At 47.2% G+C, this 23,851-nt stretch overlaps 1 protein-coding gene across 1 annotated transcript in view; it reads left to right on the top strand.

Annotated features, from left to right (window-relative positions):
- The first annotated feature begins 881 nt into the window (after positions 1–881).
- Positions 882–23,851, top strand: part of plxdc2b (plexin domain containing 2b) — a 93,145-nt gene continuing 70,175 nt past the window's right edge. Inside the window, exon 1 of the mRNA XM_030079639.1 lies at positions 882–1,326. Within this exon, the coding sequence (XP_029935499.1) occupies positions 1,227–1,326 (100 nt within the window). The 5' untranslated portion in view covers positions 882–1,226. The remainder of the gene's footprint in view (positions 1,327–23,851) is intronic.

Here is a 23,851-nt window from a genome sequence, read left to right on the forward strand (position 1 = left end):
AGTGAGTCCTGAGTGCTCACAGAGCTGCTTGGAAGACAGAAATGTTCCCTCACATGAGTTGCCTTGCTGGCAAAGGCAACTGAGAGGTTTCCAATCCTGCTGCCAGACATAAGTTCCCTTAATAACTGCCTGCCTCTGAGAAAGGTAAAAACACAACCAGCAGCAGGAATTCAATCTGGTTTCAGGCTTGCAAACAATATCAGCAACTGCCAATTATATAAATCCTCCTTTGAGCTAGGTCATATCATATTATATCTGGCCCTACCTATTAGGCTTATTGTGCTTTTGTTTGCATAATTGGAGCAAGGAAGCTCTAATTATCTGGGTGTTTCAGAAGCACCTATTTCCACCTAAAGAGGGCGCCATTACAGTTCAATCAAGCACCCCTTACCTGACAGTGCAGAAAAGGTGTGAGGTGATGTCAAGGGTGGTGTCTTTTGGGGACAAAACTGAAGTGCATGCAGCTTAATCACAGATTTTGTATGCTTTTCTTGAAAATAGTTTAATAATAAAAAAAAAATCCCTCTGGACTGAAAGAGGAGTCTGGGCTGTTTAAACCTTTGGTCTGGAGGCAAACAGACGGTCCTGCTCGGTTAATGAAAATGGTCTCCACAACCCTTTCTGACCTGGGGCCAATACATTTTTCACATCACTCAATTGCCTCTTGGCAGATAAGATGATATCTCAAGGCGAATCGAAATGCCTCACCGCCAGCTGGAGAAATGCTTTGTTTGCCTCCTAGATTTTGCTCAAACCACTAAAAAAAGGGGGGGTGAGGGGGTGCATTATTGGCTCTGACTAGTTGGTGACGGTGAGAGCGGGACTGGGTGAGCGCACCGTCTTCTTCGAGCGCAACTCACACTGGCTGCACCTCCTCCCAGTGGGATGAGAGCGCTGTGCGGTAATAACGCCGGACAGGGATGACCTCTGTGTCTTGAGCTGCGCTGCCTCTTTCTTTTCTCGGGGGGTGGAGGACTGGGACGGCACGGCGACCTGTTAGGACGAGCGTGTTCCTCCCCACATGCGCGCAGTCTGGCATACTTGTACGCACACACGCACACAAACAAAACAGCCCAGCGCGGCGCAGACAGGTCTGGCTTTTCTCCGGGCTGTTTAAAAGAAGCCAGGCAGCAGAAGAGTTACGGAGTCAATGAGAAAGCGGTTTCGGTGCACTTAAACGAGCGGGACGTTGAAAAAAAAAAAAAAATCAGCGGCGGAACTTGGATATGGCGGGTGTGAAGACATTCGACCTCATCATTGGAGTTGTTTTAGTTTTGCAATGTGTGGGAGATGCGTTTCAAGCCCAAGCCGAGCTCAGCAGCGACGGTAAGCAAACATAATATCGCCTCATTGTGAAGACCTGTGGGCGACTGTGTTGGAGGTGCGTGCTTTAATTAGTCCAGCCTGTGCACAAGTCAGGGACAATTGCGTCTGCAAAACACGCAGCGCAACATGACTTGTCCTGCTCGCACATATGAAACAGACGCAGGTAGAGTGCAGCTGTTTGGACTCAACATGCACCTCGGTTTTGTTTCTCCATCGGAACGACTTCATGTCCATTTCTTCATCCCTTTATTTACGACCCAGGAGTTGTTCATTTGCACAGATTGTTTCTGGAAGGCTGTTCGGACCAAGTGCACCATCCGATCAATTACCTTATCTATTCATCAGTTTTAGACGCGTTATAGAGGCAACGGGTGTGTGTGGATAGGCCTGTGTGTGTGTGTGTGTGTGTGTGTGTGTGTGTGTGTGTGTGTGTGTGTGTGTGTGTGTGTGTGTGGAGGGGGGGGTTCTTGCTATTGTTCAGAGCGCTGTTTTTTTAAATATTTCATTTTAGGGATCATTATTTATCTAGGTTACGCTGCCATGACCTACTAACTTACGCTTTTATCTCTCAGATCAAAGCCACGATTTTTTTTCAATATACATATATACATAATTACAACTATCACAAGGCTGAGTTGTTGTTTTTTACCTCTTCATTAGGTTTTGAACATGAACCCGGCTGCCCTCATAGTTTTATTCCACACACTGCACTGTTTACAATTCATGCAGAATCAGGGGGGAATGATATGAGGAATCTCAGAGGGTTTCTGAAATCTGCATTACTGTGTGTGTGTGTGTGTGTGTGTGTGTGTGTGTGTGTGTGTGTGTGTGTGTGTGTGTGTGTGTGTGTCTCGTCTGGCTGTTGCACGGGCTTCTGCAATTTATCTGTCCTGGGTGATGTGATGGAAACAGGGAGATAAGAGGCAAACGAGTGCTTTGCCCTTGTGGCTCTGAATTGTCACGGTGACCTAGAACATCCCGTAACCTGGAAGTGTCTGCAACTTTTAACAGACCTGAAACTGGTAAGCAGCGTTTTAGAGAAGTTGACAGGGAGGAGAAAGCGGGGACAGTCTGTGAAGAAATCCATGGGAATCCTGTAGTATAAAAAGCCTAGATTATCCTCTCTGGACATGTAAGTAGTGCTGGATGTCTGCATGCACTGGCTCCGTCCAGAGCCCTGATTACCTGACAGAATCAGCGCTGGAAGATGAGAATTGGAGTGTGAACAATAACCCCACTGTAAACCTATAGCGCGCCCCGCTGTGCACCTACTCCTCTAATCTGAAATCTGGTTCATTCCATGCTTGGCACACACACACACACACACACACACACACACACACACACACACACACACACACACACACACACACACACACACACAGCACGCCCTCACACAGACGGTTGGCGAAGTTCATGCCAACATTGGTTCTGTTCACACAGGCGCGCTCTTGTTTCCCAGGGCATCGGATAGTGGTTGGAGAAATGCATGGCTGCTGACAGTGATCGTAAATTAAAACCGTGTATGTGTGTGTGTATATGTGTGTGTGTATGTGTGTGTGCGTGTGTGTGCCCAGACCACAGAATTACTGGAATGTATGGGTCTGTTTGCGAGAGATGCTATCGACGGTACGTGACCACACAGAGGAGCGCGCACGCACACGAGGCTCAGCCGCTTTACAAGCAGGTGCTGGTAGTCTTATTTCTGAATCCAGTGACTCCTGACCTGTGCTCTGCTCTGGTTCGTCTGACATCAGTGCCCCACCAACATCAGCTTGTTTTCCTTTCCTGTCCACAGCCTGGGGTTTGCATCTCTCATGGGGAAGCGGTGAAGTCAAAATGAGGCTCCTTAAAAGAGTTTTCAGATTGAGGAAGAAACCACAGCTACCATAAATATTCTGTGCAGAAATGTCATCCGTAACAGAAAGGACATCTAACCCTCGGAGCGATCCACAGCATCTTCCTCTTCTCGAGATGGAGATAGTTAACTTTACCCCCCCCCCCCCCCCCCCCCCCCCCCCCCCCCACTTTCTGCTTGAGTCCAACAGTATGTAGGACAGTATTTTTAGACATTTGGGTGAGGTGCTTCCCTTATTGTAGGCTGACCTCGCCTCTTCTCTGCTGCTGTGAGGAGCAGCCCTGTCCTTCCTTAGATAGATGATTATTAATAGCCGTGAGGTGAGCCCCTCCGCTCTCTGTAAGCAAGTCCGCTGGGAAGATACTGTGCGCCATTCACCAGAAAAAGCTTTCAGACTCTTGGAATGCATTGGACCGGATCCACGAGAGCCGGGGACGCAAAGAGAGGGCTGCTGCTGGTTATAAAGGCACGTTAAGGCTTTCATGCAGATGCACTGACACAAGCACATACGCAGAGAGAGAGAGAGACGAGACGCACTGTCCTCCCTCTCAGTTATCAGTCAGATGAGCTGTGCAGTACATCTGGTCAAGATTATACACAACATCCTGTGAGCTCAGAGACTTGTTTTTTTGAGACAGAATGTGGCTCTGAGATGTCCCCCAGTGATACCAGTGGCACTTTCACATAAGTAGAATCAGATTAGGGCTGATTAGTAGATTAATTTGCACTCTAGCATTTCCCGGGAGGGGCCAAAGAGCCTGGAGTGTGTCTGCATGTGTGTGACAGAGAGTCAGAGAGAGGGTGAAAAAGAGAGGGAGCGTGAGAGAAAAAAGTCTTGCCCTGTGTAATGATGCGGTCTCATTTAAAAGCCTGCGCTGAGGGCTGTTAACGTGCTAAGATTGTGGTTGTGTGTGGAATTTCATTTGAGGGCGAGTGGCTCGTTCTGCTCTCCGGGATGCTCGGGGTTTGTTTTTTCTTCGCCGCGCGTGGAGCTCGGTTTGAAAGCGTCGGGAGATATATACAGGGGGTTAACCAGGACAGGCAGTGATATGGAGGTCTTCTAGCTCCAGCGCCCCGCTCCTCATCCATCATAATGCCAGGAGCTGCCTCTGCAATCAGACCAGCTTGCACACACACCCACAAAGACAGACAGACATATTTTCAGATACACACACACACACATGCATGGGCACAGCCACTCTGTGTGAGTGCACTCAAGGCTGCACAAAAGCAGTCAATAGCTAAGCTTCATAATAAATACTGGCACACTGGTCCCTCTTCTTTTTTGTCATGTTTTGTCACATGGGCGATTCCTGTCTGCGGAGGAGTTATGTCCCTTCCCAAAATGGGTGGTACAGCTTTGTCTAGTTAGGGTGGCTGTGTGAGGAGTTTATAAGCCTTCTTGGAATCTCACCCCCCCCCCTCCTCTGTTTCTGACATTGCACATTTCAGAGTGGACAGACTGAGCTGGCCTCTTTATTGGCCCTCTGAATGACCTGCTGAAAGGATCTGCCATGAATGGGTGACGGGGGTGGGGGTGGTAGGAGCCGTGGAGGGAGGGAGCGGGACTCTGGGGTTATTGTGCCGCCCTGTATGTGGCGACAGTGGGCCAGGCCATTTAGCACTGAGACAGGATCGTCCTCGTACCATCACAGAGCACCAGCGCCGGGCTCATGCATTAGTCACGGCTGGCTCATGTCGCCGAGCTTCCCGCCCTCTTTTTCCTCCGGGAAGAAGCTCCAGTCTCGCTGCTTCAGGGTGTGTGGAGAAAGAGGAGGGCTGGAGCGGTGCATTGAGTTCAGAAGGAACCAGAGACAAAGAGCAAAGAGGCCACTAGTTAATGAAACCCAGTGCAGTTAAGCTGCTCTTAGGTTCTGTGCATTGTCTTTAATGTGGTTCAAAAGCTCTTTCACGTCCAATCATTGCATTTGTCGGCCAGATTTGCTGGCTTTTGCCCTTACAAGTTGCAGTGCTCCCTCCCTTGTTGTCTAAGTGATTCTGTTAAGTCTGAATTTGATTAATAGAGTCACTCAACAGTGGATCTTGTCCATCAAGCCGCTATGAAAGGTCAAAAATATGCAGCAGCAGGGGACCTGTGTTAGTTGAAGTGGCCTTATTATGAAAACAGGGTTCCTATGCTGTCTTGAAAAGTATAAAAAAAAGTTTCCAAACATTTGCTTGTATTTACAGTTTTTAAAAAAAGCAATTTTTCTAAAAATGTAATTCAGAAATTGCATTTATAAATCATTCAAGCAGCATTTTTTGATTTAGTTGACATTTGAAGCAGCCAGCTGAGTATCTTTTTAGTCTGAGTGAGCAGGGCAGAGTAATTCCAACACCTGTCCATCTTAAAGCGTGCAGATCAGCAGTGACGTGCTGTGCTGTCCCTCCCAAGGCCGCAAGACAGGAAAATACAAGTTTTCCAAGTTTTCCGAGAAATGGCTTACTCATCCGACATATAAAAAAAAATGCTTATCAAAGCACTCTAAAACAGAGAAAAGAACACAGTGCAAACTGAAATCTAGCACGGCCGAGGCAAACAAATCAGACTCTGCTTCTCTGTGTTGAAGACAGTTGAACAAAAGCAAGTGGGTGGGGAAACATCTTCCATAATATGGTTACAATTTTCATTTTCCTTTTGACTGGATTTGTTTTTAATTTAGTTTTACAGAAAGATAAAAAACACTTGTAGTATGTTATCCTTACTTGCCTTAAGGACAGAAGTTAATTGAACATGACAGTTGGATGCTGCCATTTTCAAATTTAGTGCTAGTGCATATCAGCTGTGAATTTATCATAGCTGCCAATAGACCGCAGTTTTGTCCACATTTAGGTTATTATCTGTTTCTCCTGCTGGCTCTGCTGATGGGTGCTGCCATGGCAGACACCGTCTTTTGAAGAGTAAGAAAAAGAAGAGGAAAAAAAACTCTTCCTCTATTTAGGTTGGAGGAATTTCCTTTTCCCTGGCCTGCAGGGGACAGTGTGAGATGATAACAAGGAGAGGAGGTTATAATAAAAATGCACTTCCCCTTCCCTGCTGACCAGTCTCACAGTGCAAGTGAGAAGAATTACATGGTGCTAGTTTGCAGAAATGCCACGATCTGAGATAATGTGGGTGTTGATAAGCAGCACAAGTAAGAGAAAAATACTGCTAAAGAAAAATCCACCCTCGTGTGCTCCACTGTTATATATCACCAGCCCGTGATGTTCAGTGCATCTCAGGAGTTGTAAATAATTTTTTCCCCCCTCATTCTACCTCATTTACTTCTGCCTCAGTCAGGGACTTCCTGCATTTCAGAAAATAACTTTGAGTATCCCCAAGAGAGCGGTGGTGAGACTTGTTGCACCTAGCTGTGAGCTATATGTGGAGGTGGGGAGTAAAGGGTGACACGGGCGTGGATTTACACTCCTGTCCCGTCCCAGTCCCACGACAGGGTAAAAAAAAAATTCCCGTCCCGCTTGGAAGAATGACTCCTGTCCCATCCCGTTCCCATGTTTTGTTTTGGGTTTTTTTGTTTGTTTGTTTAAAGGGGGGGTTGATGTTCCAGCCATCTCTTTCTCAGTGTACTTGGACAGTTTTTTAATCACACCATTTGGCCAGTATGTCGGCCCACACTTTTACACAGACTACGGCCGACAAGCCTCACACGTTCTGGTCAGTCAGCTGCAACCAACCAGCAAACAGAGCAAACAGGAGGGAATCAAAAACAAACAAAAAGACAACAGAATGGCTATCATTATGTTCAAAATAAAGAGAACAGTGTTTAGTCATATTAGAACTGCATATTTATATAAAAAAACTGACCTATTGTTATTATGATTCCCGTCCCACCTGCTCCTGTTGACTTTTTTTCCTCTCCCGTCCCAGTCATGTGATGAATAGTGATGAATACTGACTCCCATCCCGTGGGAATCTTGCAGGAATCCCTAAAAATGTCAGCTTCTATTTGGGAGAGCAAGACCACAGTAAGAGTGAGAGAGCACTTTTTTCCAGCTGAGGAAAGGGAGACGAGTTTAGCCCCTAACTCAAAACGTATTGTGGCTGTGTCATATACAGCTGAAACACTGGAAATATATTGACATGACATCACATCGTCTACATTTGGCCAGCTATCCACCGAAATAAGAAATCTATACCACCCAATAAGAAAATAAGCCCATAAATGTCACCTTACATAACCTTATCATAGCTGTTGTTAAGAATGTTAAACTGTTTTTGGATGGATTTGGTCTAATCTGGTTTATAATGTCAGTCATGCAGATTATTTTCAACTATCTCTCTTGTCCTGCCTTGCCTGACAGAGACTGAGGCTCAGGCACAATCTTCTGAACGAGTTAGTGCACCATTGTTGGCCTTAAAAGGGTTAAACACCGGTGCTTTTAAACCTGCTACACATCAGTAAGTGGCTGGTATTTCATGGCATTAACCTAAAGTTCACATCGCTGCGTTTTACAGGAAGCATATAGCATAAAACGGCTCTCTGGTTGGTTGGTACTGCCCGGGCATACAGTTCATGACTCAGCCGTGTGGTCTGTTGGCTGAGACCAGTTTAAGCGTCTCAAGGAGGTAATGATGTGGAACACAGATGGGAGGATTATATGTTTGCTATTGACCTGGCGGAGAGGCATTTCGTTCCTTTGTGTCTGACAGAAAGGAGAGAAAGTGGGAGTTTTGGAGATTTACCTCATGGCATTACGGAGTCACTGCATCATGAACAAGTTAAGTGTGATTTGTCTTCTCAGCCCATTTAAGTAAGCTGGGAGCAGTGATGATTTTTACCTCCACCGGGGTCATTATTTTTAACACCAACGCCTCTGCAGGCACACACACGGCTGTGCATCATAATAACACCGGCCTCTGTGATTGTGCAAATTATAAATAGCTCCTGCAGCTCCGAAATGATGGAAATAATCCAGAGATTGGATGTGCTGACTGAACAGAGTTGAATGACATGACTCTTGCAGGGAGAACCAAGAGTCACACATATCTCTATCATGAAAGGGTGGAGAGAGCGTGGCGTTTCGGGCTGTCCAAGCATGCCGAGAGCAGATAAGGAGCAGGCAGAGGACCCTGTCACCCCGCCCCTCACCAGGCTTCATATCCCCAGCCCAGCAGGAGCGGCGTCTCGGCTTTGTCCCGCAACGGCTGCTGTCATTCAGATGGCTTACAGCATGCTGCTACATGCCTCTGCCTATATGTGAAACTGTGTGTGAAACTTTTCTCTCGCTCTGTTTGCATCTATCTTGCACTCTTCCCTTTCCCTCTCCCTTGTTTTCTTGCTGTTTGCTCTTCATATTTTCTTGTGCATTTAAAAGTCAGCGCCGAACAAAAGCAAAGACAATTAAAAGCAAAGGTAGATTATGATAAAATCTCCACCATAATAAGTCAATCAGTGTCAGATTCAGTGTTTCTCTTCAAAGAAATGGAAAAAAATACCAGTGGGATGAGATAATCCCACTTATTTCCAATGTTAATCTACTTGTTTACAGAATTTAATTGAATGAAGTGTCGTTCTCTTGATACTACTGGGTTGATCCGCCTTATTCTGCCTTGCTGTATTTATTATTATTTGTTTCCAGGAAAAAATCCTGAAACAAATGAATCTGTGTTGGGATTTTTAACAATGAATATGAGAGTAAAATGATGTGTTAAGATGGAGATTTTTTTGCAGGGTGTTTGTGTGAATGGGTCCGCACTATTACCACGCCAGTGCATGCCTGGGGCGCACCGAGTAGCCGGAGTCTGTGCACCATTTACAAGTCGTCTCAGCCGGACGCCCCGCTCGATTCAAGCTTCAAAAGCGGCATGTACACTTTTTGTCGAAGGTGACGCCTCATCCTGCCAAGCAAATATTTTCCCCTCCATTCAAGAGATTTGTTGCTCCCTCACCGCTCATCATCACCTCTCGCTGGATTGTGCCCCAGCTGTAGAAGAAGGATCACCCAGTGATTTCTTGTTTTGTTTTTGCTTATTTTTTAGGTTAACGGAGTCAGCAAAATGCAAATCGCCTCCAACAAATTTAACCTGACCCCTAATTCAGCCTCAAATTGAACTGTTCATCACACGTTGATAGCACTTTCAATCCGATCGCCATCAATGACAGTTTTATACCATAAATCTGTTGTTCCTTCCTCTCCGCTGTTAATTTAAAGCTCCCGGGCGTATTACGTAGCTCTGGAATTGCAATGCTTATCCTGTTAATGCTGTATACTTGAGTCCGTCAAAGTTATGTTTTGAACTTGGCCAAGCCCAGTCGTTGGAAGACATTGATGTGCTTTCCTTGCTGTGGGTCCAACAACGCTGCCTTTGTTACTTTGCCCGGAAAGCGTCTCACGTCCCCGTCCAAAAGTCTCTCTTCCCCAACGAAACTCATCCCAACAATGAACAAGCGCGCCCCGCAGCAATGTGCTGTTTCACAGTACAACTCACCCTGCGCCGCTTTGACCGGCCAGAATGTTTTGGGTAAAAATGAAAAGGGTCTACAACCACCAAGTGCATTTTTTTTTTTTTTTTTTTTTTTTTTTGCGAGGAGTCGATTGTGACTTTGATGTCAGGATCAAAGTTGTTTCTATATGGACAGAACAAATCCCTACGATACATAAAACTACTGTCAGATGCCTTTAAAGCCTTTCTTTGTGCATCTAATTATTCTCTGTACTCAGATCCACACCTGGGTGGAGGCTTGTGACGATATAAAAGTTTAAAAGCACAATTATCTCAGCCAAAACGATCTCAATCTATTTTCTTGATAATTATTAATAAAATGAACATTTATGGAGGAGCATTTGATTGTGCAGATGATTTATTGCTTGCAGCTTATGATCCCTTGTCTGCAGCCAAGACTATGTTTAGATGTTTGTCTTGGACATGGCACTGTTGCTTCCTGACAAGTGGCAGAGGATCAGAGGGCTTCCCCCTTTAATGATGACAGATGACACAGACCTGGGGCTGTGCTGTGTTTGACTTTGTCATTTATTCGTCATATTGGGCTGCACAGATAAAACACACTGTTTAGGTGCCAGTTATTGCCATGGTAGTCAAATTGGGGGCAGTTATTACTCATCTTCATTGTTTTTACCGCAGTATTAAGTGGAACCAGTAACATTCCCGTTGTAACCTGGCTGCTTCTGATGTGGATTGTGTTGATGTTATGAAACACTTAAAACCGCAGAATTTAAACTGACTCAGATTAATGGACACTGCAGCCCCGGGGGAATGAAACACTGACAGTATCATCTGTCACAGTGCATGTGGGTAGGAGACTGGTTAACATTGTTCTGTGTTGTTTGTGCTAATACACTACTTGAATGAATCACAGAGATTCAGCACAGTTCTTGTAATACAGCTGTAAAATGCTTGCTGGCTGGTTTAGCCAGGGAACCGCCACGGGCTCTTTTGCTCTTAGTCACTTGACCCCACAGGATCCTGGCCTGACTGGAATGAGAGGATCAAGGACGCTTCCCAGAAGCCAGCGGAGATTTCTGGAGGATGCACTCCATTTGTTTGGTCTTGGACAAGCTCGGTCCAGCGTCTCCCAGCTGTCCACCCCTCCAGTTTGTACGGAGCTCATCCTGATGCAGGACACAAGAGACGAGTCCCACTTGGCGAGTCATACTGCGAGTTTGACTATTCATATCAACATTACATTGTGGGAAAGAGGGAGATTTTTTTTTTTTTCATGCATAAGGAAAGGCATTAGTCCATCCTCAACACTCCCTGCTTCCCATATAATCCTACTCCAAGACAATACAGCAGAATTTTCTTCAGCTCATATGGTAGTTCACTGTAAATGTCACAGTAAATAAAAAAAAGTATTATATTACATATTTGCTATTTTAGCACATAATTATATTACAAAATGCACACAAAATTGAATTACTCTTCATATCAAGTACAAACACTGAAAAGACTGCAAGTTAATCAGCAGAGTGAATCTTATATTTACCTTGTGTCCAAGTTGTAGCTAACTCATGCCAACATGTGCATACATTTGAATTAATTGAAATAATAATATCCAACATCTCACATCTACGAATCTCTCATAGTCATTTTCAGTGTGGACCACCCTGTTTTGCAGCGAGGCAATTTTGAAGACACAATCAACAAAACACAGTTTGGACTGGATAAACTATGTATGTCAGGAAGATAGGATTAACATAGAGAAATGACAAAATGGGAGCAGGACGGAAAAAAAGGTAAAAAAAAAAAAAAAAAAAAAAAAAGGGCGAGACTCCTGGGAATAACGGGAGAGGTGGCAGGTATGACTTTCACTGGCATTTCATTCTAAAAACAGGCGAAACAGGCCCAGATTTTCATCTTTCTCGCCCTCCATCCTGTTTATCAGCTGTGCTTGTTCGGCGATAACCCGATCAAACCCGCTTGATGATACGGGGGTTGATTAAGCATGTGAGGCACACTCGATTTGAGAATCAACAGGTGATTTTGCTCAATTAGGTCCGGTCGGTGCCAAGTGGTCAGGTTTCTGTCTGCTTGCCAGCGCTGGCTAGCTGAGTGTTGTGAGAGCTCAACAGAGGGCCAGAAACAAAAGCTTTCTTTGAGTCTTTGTGATGATGAATTGCAAGGTTGAACAGCAGCCCTTGTATGTGTGTGTGTGTGTGTGAGAGAGAGAGAGAGAGAGAAACCGGTAGCGCTTTGAACGTTCCTTGTGCTCGCCCAGGTAACTGGAGACTCAGCAAGGCCTGTCTTAATCCAGAGGTATACCCTGCAGTGAGGCTGTAAGTTAATAGTGTTTTGTTGTACAGTCTAGAAGGAGCAAACAGCACCCATCTTGATCTGGGGAGACGCAGAGGGAGGCGGTGTAGGTGTAGTAGAGTGAGCACAATATGATCCAGAGGCCACAGCACATCAATTTAACAGGCACGGTAGATCAAAGTCTGTGTGAGAGGTTGGACAATAAATTGGCCGGTCTGTAAACCTTGGCCGCCTGCTCCCAGTGTCTCTATCTGACACAAGTATTTGTTATCTTATGTAAAACTCGAGGTGAATATGTCTTGTTGAGGAAAATAGTGAGGCACTCGTTAAAGCCTGTCTGGATGTGCCTGCGTGAACAATCACTTTCACTTCCTCGCTCTTGCAATGCAGCCCCGAACAATTTCCTGTACTCTTCCTCGAGGTTGATGGGTCTCTTGTCTCACCCCGGTACTCGCGCGGAGTATTTGCTTGCATCTGAGTGTCAGCGGGAGAGTGAATGCTCTTCAGATCTGGGCCCGTCCCGCTGAAGTGCTCCATCACCTCTCCGGAACTGTTGCACGGCTCCGGCTTGGAATAATTTGTTGTCCCCGGCTGCATCTGCCGCTCCACTTTTATGAACCCAATATCTCTGACTGGGAAATGAGCTAGACGGGGTGATGGTAATGATCAGTGTGGGCGTGTTATCACTTGTGTTATCAGTGTTTTATCATTGGCGGCCTGCATTTAAGATTTTGAATTGGAGTAAAGATCAATTAAACAAATTCAAAAAAAGACAAGCACAGAAGCAAATACTTAAATAGTGACCATTGTCCGTCTGCTCTGTGTTTACCAGTCTGTGCTGCAAAGCGCTGCAGTGAGCATTTGTTTCCACCCAACTTTAGATCCAATCATCTATCTCTGATGATAGATGAAAAAAAAAAAATACTTGTGGAAATGTTTTTCTTCAGGGATGCATGCCTGTTCGCATTTATTAGCGTCGGATGAGCTCAGCTCCACTACAAAATAAGCAGAAAGCAATTACCACCAATTAGTTACAGGCACCTTTTTTTCCATTCTGCTCCATCACCCACCCACCGAGCAGCTCAGACTCCGGAAACACACGCGACTATGGGTCTCGGCGTCTGAGTGCGGATTTGATTATGACTGTGATGTTGTCGGGATACTCCTCAGAAAGCTAAACTGCCAAGGTTGTAGATGTCGTCGCGGCAAAGTCACAGAGGTAAACTACATCCAATTAGCCACCAAACGACGTTCCGAACAAGGAATTTGATAAATAGCACTTAGACATAAAGGGGAATTCTTAATGGTTTTCACTGCTAAAACTTGTTTATGTGAGCGTGGCGTTCTCAGGTGGCGAGGGGCGAGGAGGCCTAACCTCATCACAAAGTGGTAATTGACTCCCGTTGAAAGGCCTTTGTCTCTTGCACCCCAGAATACACTAATTAGATTCAGAGTAAATGAGTGTTGGCAGTTTAATTATGAATCCATTATTCATACCACTGCTCAACTGTAATAGATGTGTCCCTCTCTCTGAAGGGTTCGGTGGGCTATGGGTGAGGAGGGCGATGACAAGTCAACGTAATGTAGTCAGTATGAGTGACAGTCATCTGTCACGGGCTTCAACAGGAAGGACCCTGTAATTGATGGTAGTCTGCTTGTAATTAATGCAAAATAAGAAAAACATCACTTAATTAGGGCATCCATTCTCAGCTTCTTCTTGTTAGAAAACGCAGCGACATGGATTGACTTGTTTATCACCACATGCATGTTCCACTGGACCCAAAAGCCGTTGTGTGTGTGTGTGTGTGTGTGTAGTGCATAGAGTTCCAGCTATTGAATAAATGTCTGGCCGGCTCCCTGTGCACCCAAAGGCCTCCGCTATCACACATGCGTCACGTGGTCAAGGTGCCAGCGCAATGTGCATTATCTCAGCCGGGACTTACACACTGCCAGCCCAACTCCATCTACGCACATTTATTATAGTTGTAAATAAAGAGTTGTGGGGATATGATTTGATATTGGCCATGCTGTAAATTTCCCCTCTGTTTTGTTTTCGGCCTTAAATTCTGAGGACCTGTTTCCAAGCGAGAATTGAAGTGGTCAAATATGAGATGCCCTGTCTGCAGCGGAGGCCAGAGCTGCCAGAAACAAGATATACGGTCTCTAAATCCCTTTTATCGACACGGAGCCAAAAATTGAAAATGAGAGTCAGAGATATGAATATAAATTAGCTTTCCTCAAGCCGGTCCCCAAAAAGTCCGGCGAGGATATTTGTTTTCTTTTGAAGGATCCTACCTACTTTCAAGTCCTTCAGTAATTTCTCTGCTGCCATGAATGAAACGGGGTTGATGTTTACGCGGTAACATACGATGTTGTTTAGCATGCTTTCTCAAGTCTTTTTGCCTTCTGCTGCTAACATGACTTGATGTCAGTTGAAATTCTGTTAAATATCTGACCGACTGATCAAAATAAAGTGATAATCTTGTACTCCGTGTCCACTAAATTCAGACAAATAGCCTTTTTTGCTTAATTTCGGCTTAGATAACTCGCAGCAAGTTTGTGAACACTTGGAAAAAGAATGCAGCGGGGAAAATTTAATTAACTCTGGATTTGTGTTATCTTGTCTTTGCTCCTTCCTATGGATTAAATGAACACCATTCAGTAAGCTCGCGTGCTTATCTAGACAGGGAAAATATGCCTTTTAAAGGGATCTTTCCTCAAGTTAATACAGCAAAATAATGAAAAAAAAAAAAAAAAACACAAAAACACCTACCACTTCAAATGCAAATGTAAAATGAGATTGTGCACGAAGGAAATGAGCCAAAAAGAGAGCAACAGCAGAAGCATTGTCCTGAAAGTAAGTTTACATTCTTACTGTGAACAAATCCCCCTGTTTGCCAAGGTTATTTTTTATTTCCATTGCACATGTCAGACCGCATGCACAGAGGAATTTCGAGGAGTGTTTTTCAGCATCCGAGGACTTGACCGAGTCATCAAATCTTGCGCGGGGGAGAAAATACTGTGTTTTATTGTTTGCACGTTATCTCTGCAAGCAATTAGGATTCACAGATTGAACTGATGAATTCGCAGAGTTTACTGAAAGGTCAGGCTCACTGTGTGCATCTGAGTTTATTGAACAGCCACTCCACAGCCGCCCATCAACAGCTGTCGGATATTGACCGTGCATTACAGGTAAACAGACGGAATGGATTAGTTATTTTGGGATCGCTCTTTGCCGAGCTTCGCGGATGTACTGTACGAGGACGAAGATAAAGGTCAGGAGGCAGATGGTGCGGGAAGGACACATGAAACGAACTGATTCCATTTGGGTGTGTGCCTCGCATTTCCTGTTGGGAACAATTTGATCAGATGCTTGATCAGCGCGTAGAGCTAAGTGTGCCTTTAAATAAACACAATTCTCCAACATTTTGGGCAAAATACCATTTTTCCGACTTACCAAGATTGTGATATTCGATACCGTTTTCACCTTGTACGTCCAGTGGTTCATTTCCTGTGGGTAGCATTTCAAAATGCTTCCGGAAAAAGTTTTTTTTTATTCCTTTAAGCTTTAGTAGAGACCAGTAGAGACTCGTGTGCAATTATAAACTCCTGGCTCTGTCTTCCCTGCTTCCTGTTCCTGTGTCACATGTGATTAGTCGAGGAGATCTAATAGTTGGCTGCCTTCACGGCTCCACAGTGGCCAGACCAGAGCGGCTGACTGAGGATGTGTTTTTAATGAGCTGGAGGTCACAGTAATCTACTGCTGAGAGGGGAGGCTCACATCTCGCTGCTTGGTGAAAGCTCTGCTTGGTGTGACTGCTGGAGGATGTGAGCAGCATGGAGGGAAGAAAATACTGCCACCGCCGCCGCTGCCACTCCATTAGATCCGTCACACATACAGTACACCCCATCATAAGTTTTTCACTCTGCCGCCGTCTTTGCCTCTGACAATCTCTTTTCGCTCTCTGTCCCCTCGCTGTCTCGCGCAACGGATCCCCCCCCTTTGCTCGCTCATTCTCATTTCCACTCTCTGCCCGCCTTGGTTTTTCACACTGTGGCTTGGTGGAGAAATGAACAGCCCCTCGGTCCTGTCACACATCATCTGAGTTCACTTGTCTGGTCCGTCCTTCACCCTCTGACTGCTCCGGCGGCTCGTCGCCTGATGATGAGTCTGGAAATCGATGCCTAGCTGATAGCAGAGGAGATGAATCAGTGGCACAACAAAATCACACCGAGTCACCATGACAGTGGTAACACAGATAAACAAAATAGCACTCTGAGGACTTAGTGGCCTAATATAGCTGATGGGACACTTCACCCCTCTACGCCATAAATGCTCTGAGCAAATCGGCTTCAGTGGAGCCTTGGCAGTGAAACTTTACACACAAGCACATGCATTCAAATGTTTGTGTGTGTGTGTTTGTGTGTGGGTGGATTGTAGGTGGACCACCTGAGTTAGCTGAGGGCATTACAGGATAATATCCTTCTACACTTTGTCTTCCACACAGTAGCGTTCATGACTCTTTCTGTGTAGCTGAGCACTGCCGTTTCTGCTCCCTGCCCTGCTTTTTGCTTTTGTTTTTGTTGTTATATAGTTGTCGGCTTAAAAAAAACAGACTGCCGCTTCAACAAAGACAAAGACAGAAAGGAAGAAGAGATAGAAAGAGAGGGAGCAAGCAGCCAGTATGATAGCATGTCTCCCATTTTGACCCATGATCCCTCTCTTGTGGTAATAAAGGACCTAGATCCTGCACCCTGACACCGCCGCCCTTTTGCTAAATTCATCTCTGCCTCGACATGAGGGAAACAAACACATTAATGTGCTGCTGTTGGCCTGTGCTCAAATAAGACACTGACCAATAGACCTTAGACAAACGTCCCCTACTAGTGGGCAAATACAACAAGAGAGGCATGCACAAGGGCAAAGTCTCTAATCAATGAGCAAATAGATTACTGAGCGGGCAACTAATCCCATGCTCCTTTACTGCTGACAAATTTACATGACAATAAATCTTTTGTAGTTTAAAGAACTGTTCACCTGGAGATGAGTTGATTTCAAAGGAAAAAACGATTTAAAGCTGAAATCTGAAATTTAAAGCTGCTTTTTAAAATAAATATGCACTGTTATGATATCTGTGTGTATGGTGGAGTATGGTAAAACTCCAAAATGGGCATATTTGCAGTGGCTGGCAACTCTCTCCATCCTTTGCTACTGAGAAACGCCAAAAAGCTGTTAAAACAAAGATGTTGCACGTTTGCTGCACTCACGTCAAATGGTTTAGAAAGTTAGAGGTAAAAAATCAGAATGCATTCATGTGTTTCAGAGCTCTTCCTCCCCTTAATATAGTTTATAACAGACTGTGCTCATCACTGTACAACATATGCAACTCTTAAATGGCGCTCTCTCGCCATAAGACGACAGCGATAGTGGCTACAGTTTCATTTTAAAAGTATACATTTAAATTATTCTCATTACCTAAAACAGTTTACGGTCCCTTTCTCCTCTAATTATCAATTGAGACTCTCTTTTTTTGTGTGTTCCTGCTTCTGTTCCTAAGTCAGTAACTAAGAAAGCCTTCATCTTTTAAGCTCCCTCTGACTGCAATAATCTGCCCATAAATTTTCAATGCATATCGGTCGGTTACACATGTGTAACCATGGTTCTCTGAGTGAAGAGACTATCTCTCCACCCAGTTACATATTCCATATGTATGGGGACTGACCCACGGGGGTCAGGTGACGTGGATAATTCTTTAAGACAAACCACCTGTGAGGTGGCTAATTACAGTATAAAAGCACCTGTGCGCCATGCCCTCACTGGTCACAATTTTGATGGAACAGATCCCCGAGCGGCCTCGAGCTGGAGAGATAGTCTCTTCACTCAGAGAACCATGGTTACACATGTGTAACCGACCGTTCTCTATCGTATCGAGACTATCTCTCCACCCAGTTACATATTCCATATGTATGGGGACACTTTAAGACACACCGTGAGGGGATAGAGCAGAGTGTCGTTCGAATGAGATGTCGCCGCCACCAGAAGTGCTCTAACATAAATCACTCCCACAGGAGTGCTATACAAAAAAGAAAACACCAATATCAAGGTGAACGAACTATTTACAAATGTACACTATATACACACCCCCCCCTGCAAACAGCCATTGCAAGACGCATTCTACTGTTGCCTCAAAACCTGGCGCCAGACGCTACCAGGCCAGCCCAGCCCCGCAAGACGCCAAGGCTCAGCTAGGGGTGAAGAGGCCACCCGATCAGCCCACTCCAGGCTGACCGGCGGGGAAAGAAACAAACCTACGGCACTACCGTTGGGTTACGCCAAGCACCCGCTCACCCAAGGACATGCTTGCAGCCACATTAAGTTGGTAGAACCGAGCAAAAGTGGAAGGGACAGACCAAGTGGCAGCTGTGCAGATCTCACTTATAGATGCACCGCGCCATAATGCCCAGGATGTCGCCATTCCCCGGGTAGAGTGGGCCCTTACACCTGAAGGGAATGGTGCCCCTGTACCCACATATGCCTGCTGGATAGCATCCACAATCCAGTGGGAAAGACGGGCTTTCGACAATGGCTGACCGAGCCGTTCCGGCTTAAAGCAGACAAACAACTGGTCTGTTTTCCTAAGTGCCTGTGTCTTGAGCACATAAACCCTGAGTGCCCGCACAGGGCACACTAGCGAGTGCCTGCGCTCTCCATTCTCCATCTGCGAGAAGTAGAGAGACCGAAGTTCAACCACCTCTCTATTCAGTGGACAGTCGGAAAAGACCTTTGGGAGGAATGCAGGGTTTGGCTGCAGGACCACCCCTGCTTCCTCCGGCAGGAACCTGCACAGGTCCCCATGCACTGAGAGAGCCTGCAGTTCCCCGACTCTCTTGGCAGAGGCCAGAGCCAGCAGGAGGGCGGTCTTAATTGACAGCCACTTCAGGTCCACTGAATTCAGAGGCTCAAACGGGGCCCTTTCCAAAGCCCCTAGGACCAACTCCAAATCCCAGGGTGGGAGAGGCGGCCTACTACAACGGCCAACACGTCTCCTAGCCCCCTTAAGGAATTGAGAAATCAGGTTGGACACATCCTCTGGCAATTTGTACTTCCCAACTCGAGCTGCCTTGACCGCAGCCACCATTCCTCTAAGCGTGGAAGGTGACTTCCCTGCATCTAAGAGCCCTTGCAGGAACTGCAGAATCTCAGGGGCTGAGCATGAGAGAGGATCCGCTTGATGTTCCCTGCACCATGCCACAAATACATTCCATCTGTGCACATACAGCGCCCTTGTTGATGGTGCGCGAGCTCCCTGCAGTGTCTGTACCACTGACTGTGATAGTCCCATGGCTAACAGCTCGGTCCTCTCAGGGGCCAGGCCCAGAGCCTCAGTCCCTGGGCGAAGGGATGAACCAGAGTTCCTTGCGCCTGTGACAGCAAGTCCGGCCGCAGTGGGAGTTCCCATGGAGTCCCGTCCAACAGTGGTGGGATGTCCGAGAACCATGTCATGTGAGGCCAAAATGGGGCCACCAGGACAAGCCTCACCTCCTCCATCCGAACTCTCCGTAGGAGGGATTGAAGGAGGCTGAACGGGGGAAAAGCATAGAGCAGGGCGCGTGGCCATGGATGAGCCATGGCGTCTATCCCGAGTGGGGGGTTGTCTCTCCCTAGGGAGAAAAACAGGGGACAGTGGGTGGATTCCCGCGATGCGAAAAGGTCGACTGTCGCTTGCCCATACCGCTGCCACAGGTCCGTGACCACCTGAGGGTGTAGTCTCCACCCTCCGGGGTCCGGACCTCCCCTGGACAACCGATCCGCTGCTACATTGTCCAGCCCCGGCACATGCACCGCCCTTAGGGATTGAAACCTCGGGTACGCCCACAGCCACAGCTGATGTGCCAGCTTGCAGAGGTGAGGGGAACCCAAGCCTCCCTGCCTGTTGATGTAAGCCGCTGCCGCCACACTGTCTGTCCTTACCAGAACATGTTGGCCCTGGATGCATGGGAGGAAATGGCGGAGAGCAAGGTGGACTGCCTTCAGCTCCAGGATGTTGATGTGCTGCTCCGTGTAATGGCCGCGCCAGCAGCCGCTTACACCGTTCCCTCTGAACACTGCTCCCCAGCCTGTCAGTGAAGCATCTGTGGCTACCAGATGGCGATGTATCATCGGCCCTAACGTACTCCCCCTGCCAATATTCTCCCTGTTCTCCCACCAACGGAGGGCTAACCGTAACCGTCTGGTGACGAGCACAGTAGATTGTAGGTGACTTTTGGGGCTCAGCCCTAGGCCTAGAAGACACCTCTGTACTGGGCGCACGTGTAAGAGGGCCAATGGAACAGTCTGGGCTGTCGATACCATGAGCCCTAGGAGGCGGAGACACAGCCTCCATGTAACTCGGGCCCCCAGCCTGAAGTGTGAGAGGCAAGCTTCGAGGGATAGCTGTCTCTCCTGTGTCAGTGTCATCAGCGCAGTCTGGGAATCCACCACTAGGCCCAGGAACTGCGTCCTCTGTGAAGGCTCCAGCCGGCTCTTGTCTCGATTGAGACGTAGGCCGAGGTGTTGTAGGTGCTCTAGGAGTAGGGCTAAATGGGCCCGACATTGGTCCTCTGAATGTGCACACAGGAGCCAGTCGTCCAAATAATTCAGAATCCTGATCCCCCTCTGTCTCAGAGGTGACAGGACTGCCTCCATACACCTGGTGAAGGTGCGGGGAGCCAAGGAGATTCCGAACGGCAGAACACGAAACTCGTATGTCCGGGCGTCGAACGTGAACCGGAGAAAACGCCAGTGCCCTTTCCAGATAGGAATCTGGAAGTACGCGTCCTTTAGGTCTACTGCGACAAACCAATCCCCTTTGCAGATGGACTGTCTCACCCTTGGTACTGTCAACATCCTGCAAGGCAGACGGCGCAGATATTTGTTGAGTCCCCGGAGGTCTAAAATGGGACGAAGCCCCCCATCCTTTTTTGGGACAAGAAAATACCGGGAGTAAAACCCAGCCTGCCTGTGGCCTCGCGGCACCTCTCTGATGGCCCCCTTCTCCAGCAGAGTGGAGACCTCGGCCTGGAGCACAGTCTTGTGCTGTGGATTCACTACCGTGAGGACCGTTGGGGTCCATGAGGTAGGAGGTCGACGGGCAAACTGAATACGATACCCCTGAGTCATGGTTGAGAGCACCCAAGGGCTCGCACCCAGCGCCTTCCAAGCTGCAAGACGTGCCTGAGCCAGGTAGGAGCAGGCTGGATCTGGCATGGCGTCAGGGGCGAGACGGGGGCTTGGGCTGCTTCTTGCCCTGAGCCGCCATGCTCTGCTTGCCTCTGCCCCTACCTCTACTACGCTGAGCCTCGATGGTGGCCCTCAGGTCACCAGAGCCCCAGCTTGGCCCTTGAGTCTGTGTAGGGGCCCTGGACGACTGTCCAGCCCCCTGCCACCTGCGACGTCTGACCAGTGCACTGGAGACTTCCCGAGCACAGCGACGTGCTTCCTGGGCCTGTTGCAACATGGCATTTGCTCCTGGACCAAACATGGCTGATGGATCAACAGACAGCTTCAACAGGCTGCTCTGATCCTCTGGTTGCAATCCAGACTGGGATAGCCACAACTGGCGCCGGGTCACCCAGAGAGACGCTATCCCCTTCCCTGCAGCTGCTGCCTGCTCTTTCATCAGCTGTGCCATGGCCGATGAAACGAGCTGCAGCTCAGAGACAAGATCTGCACTGTGCCTGACATCCAGCTCACGTGCCAGTAAGCGTTGATACAGTGCCAATATGGACCCAGTATTAGCCAGCTGTGCTTGGACTGCCATAGTCCTATGCACCTTAGCCAGCAAAGCGTCCAACATTCTGCATCCCCTAGTTGGACAACTAGGTTTCCCCAACACAGAGCTGGACGGGAACATGAGAGCTGCAATGGCCTGGTCTAACTGTGGCAGGGCAGCACATCCAACCTTTTCCTTATCTTGCATGGCAGAAAACCTCCGACAGGACTGGGAAAATTTAAGTGGATCAGAGGGTCTCGCAAACGAAGCTTGCATCAATTCCTCCACATCTGAGAGAAGAGGCACCAGAAAAGGGGCAGGCTGTGTATCACAGCCGTCATCAAAACGTGATGGGGCAGAGCCCTGGCTTGTCGTGGAGTCAACCCCCAATGCCTGTGTTGCCCTTTCAATAAGCGCCGTAAATTGGCGGAGCTCTCTACCCCGTTCCCCCTCCTCCAGCTCAGGGCCAGCCTCCCCTTGCCCTGGAGGGAGATCGCTGTCTGAAGAGTTAACCCCCATAACATCCACCTCTTCAGCCTCCTCCTGTTCTTCAACCCAGCTCTCAGCCTCAGTCCTCGGATTACCCAGAAGAGACCTGAGTGGGGGAACAGTAAGGGGTTTCACTGACTCAACCCCAAACTCCGCCCTCCTGAGGCGTTTAACCTGCTGGGAAACAGTGGGTTGAGCAGGCTGCTTACGCTTAACAAAAACACAGTAACGGGCCTCTAAGGACCGTGCTGGCAAAATAAAACAATTCATGCAGGAGGACGGATTAACTCTCGCCAAAGAGGCGTGGTTCTGTCCAAGACATAGCACACACCTATCATGGCCGTCCTCTATGGGCATTTGCACCCCACAGCCTACACAATTGTGGCCCGCTTGACTTGCCATATTTTCAAATCTCGCGGGAGTTGTGTGAAGTCACGCGAGAGTACAAACGCGGAAGGAGTCGCCTGCTACACTAACTTGTAAACACTTCGCTTTTTTTTTTTTTTTTTTTTTTTTTTTTTTTGACCGGCAACCCTTTAAACTGAATGCCGGCAGCACGGCAACGATGGGCGGCTGCCTCCCCCGCTCCGGGTTCGGCTAACCTCCGTACCTATGGCGCGTTAACCCCTCGTCAGAGTAATACGCCAGGTAACATTGCTCGTGTTAAGCGGCTGGTGGAAACTACCTGGACGCCGACAGCACGGCAAACAGCGGACCTCTGCCTCCACCGCTCCGGTTTCCGCAGAAGCCCTGATACAGCTTTGTAGAGAAAACAGCCACCCCGAGAGGCAAAGTCACACTCTCTCTTACACACGGTAAGTGGCAAAGGCTGTCTCCTCACGAAACGAACATACACACACGTCAACCTGCTCTCGTGGAATCAAAATGATCAGTGAGGGCATGGCGCACAGGTGCTTTTATACTGTAATTAGCCACCTCACAGGTGGTTTGTCTTAAAGAATTATCCACGTCACCTGACCCCCGTGGGTCAGTCCCCATACATATGGAATATGTAACTGGGTGGAGAGATAGTCTCGATACGATAGAGAACATCTTTTCACTTGTTCCAAAAAGCCCTGTCTACTTATTATGGGCTCAGTTTGTCTTTAATAACACCTCTATTCTTTTGTTTTATAGCTTTATTATTTGATGCTATCATTGATATTGATACTTTGCTGTTATTTAGGAATGAATGATCTCCTTATTTTGCATGTGTCATATTATTTGATATTTATAATTTTTTTCTTGTTTTTTGTTTTGTTTTGTTTCTAGCTTCTTCCCAATCTGGAGCAGAAGCTAATGATAACATTAGACTAGATTCAGCCAACAAGTGTGGGTTTCTCAGTGGGTGACAAAAACAAGTGGGCAGAAAAGTGTTTGGGATGATATACTGTATCCCCAACATACAGACTATAATTTAAACATGACTTAACATTTTACATCTTAGCAGTGGCTCGCTGAGATATTATCAGATCTAATTTCTCACTGTTCACAGACATTTCTTACTTCGGCTACTTGCTCGACTTGTTTGGGTGTTCACGTGCAGTTCCTGCTGGGAAACTGGAATTTACATTAATGGGACGCCACGTGAACAGCATAGGCATTAAAAAACAGACTAATCAACCACACACGCTGCAGGCTGCAGCTGCAATCTCATTAGCCAGCAATTAGTTAGCCCTACACGGAAAATAATCTTTGGACAACTTGAGTGAA

This window comes from Myripristis murdjan, chromosome 20, assembly GCF_902150065.1.
Source record: "Myripristis murdjan chromosome 20, fMyrMur1.1, whole genome shotgun sequence".
NCBI classification, from domain to species: Eukaryota; Metazoa; Chordata; class Actinopteri; order Holocentriformes; family Holocentridae; genus Myripristis; species Myripristis murdjan.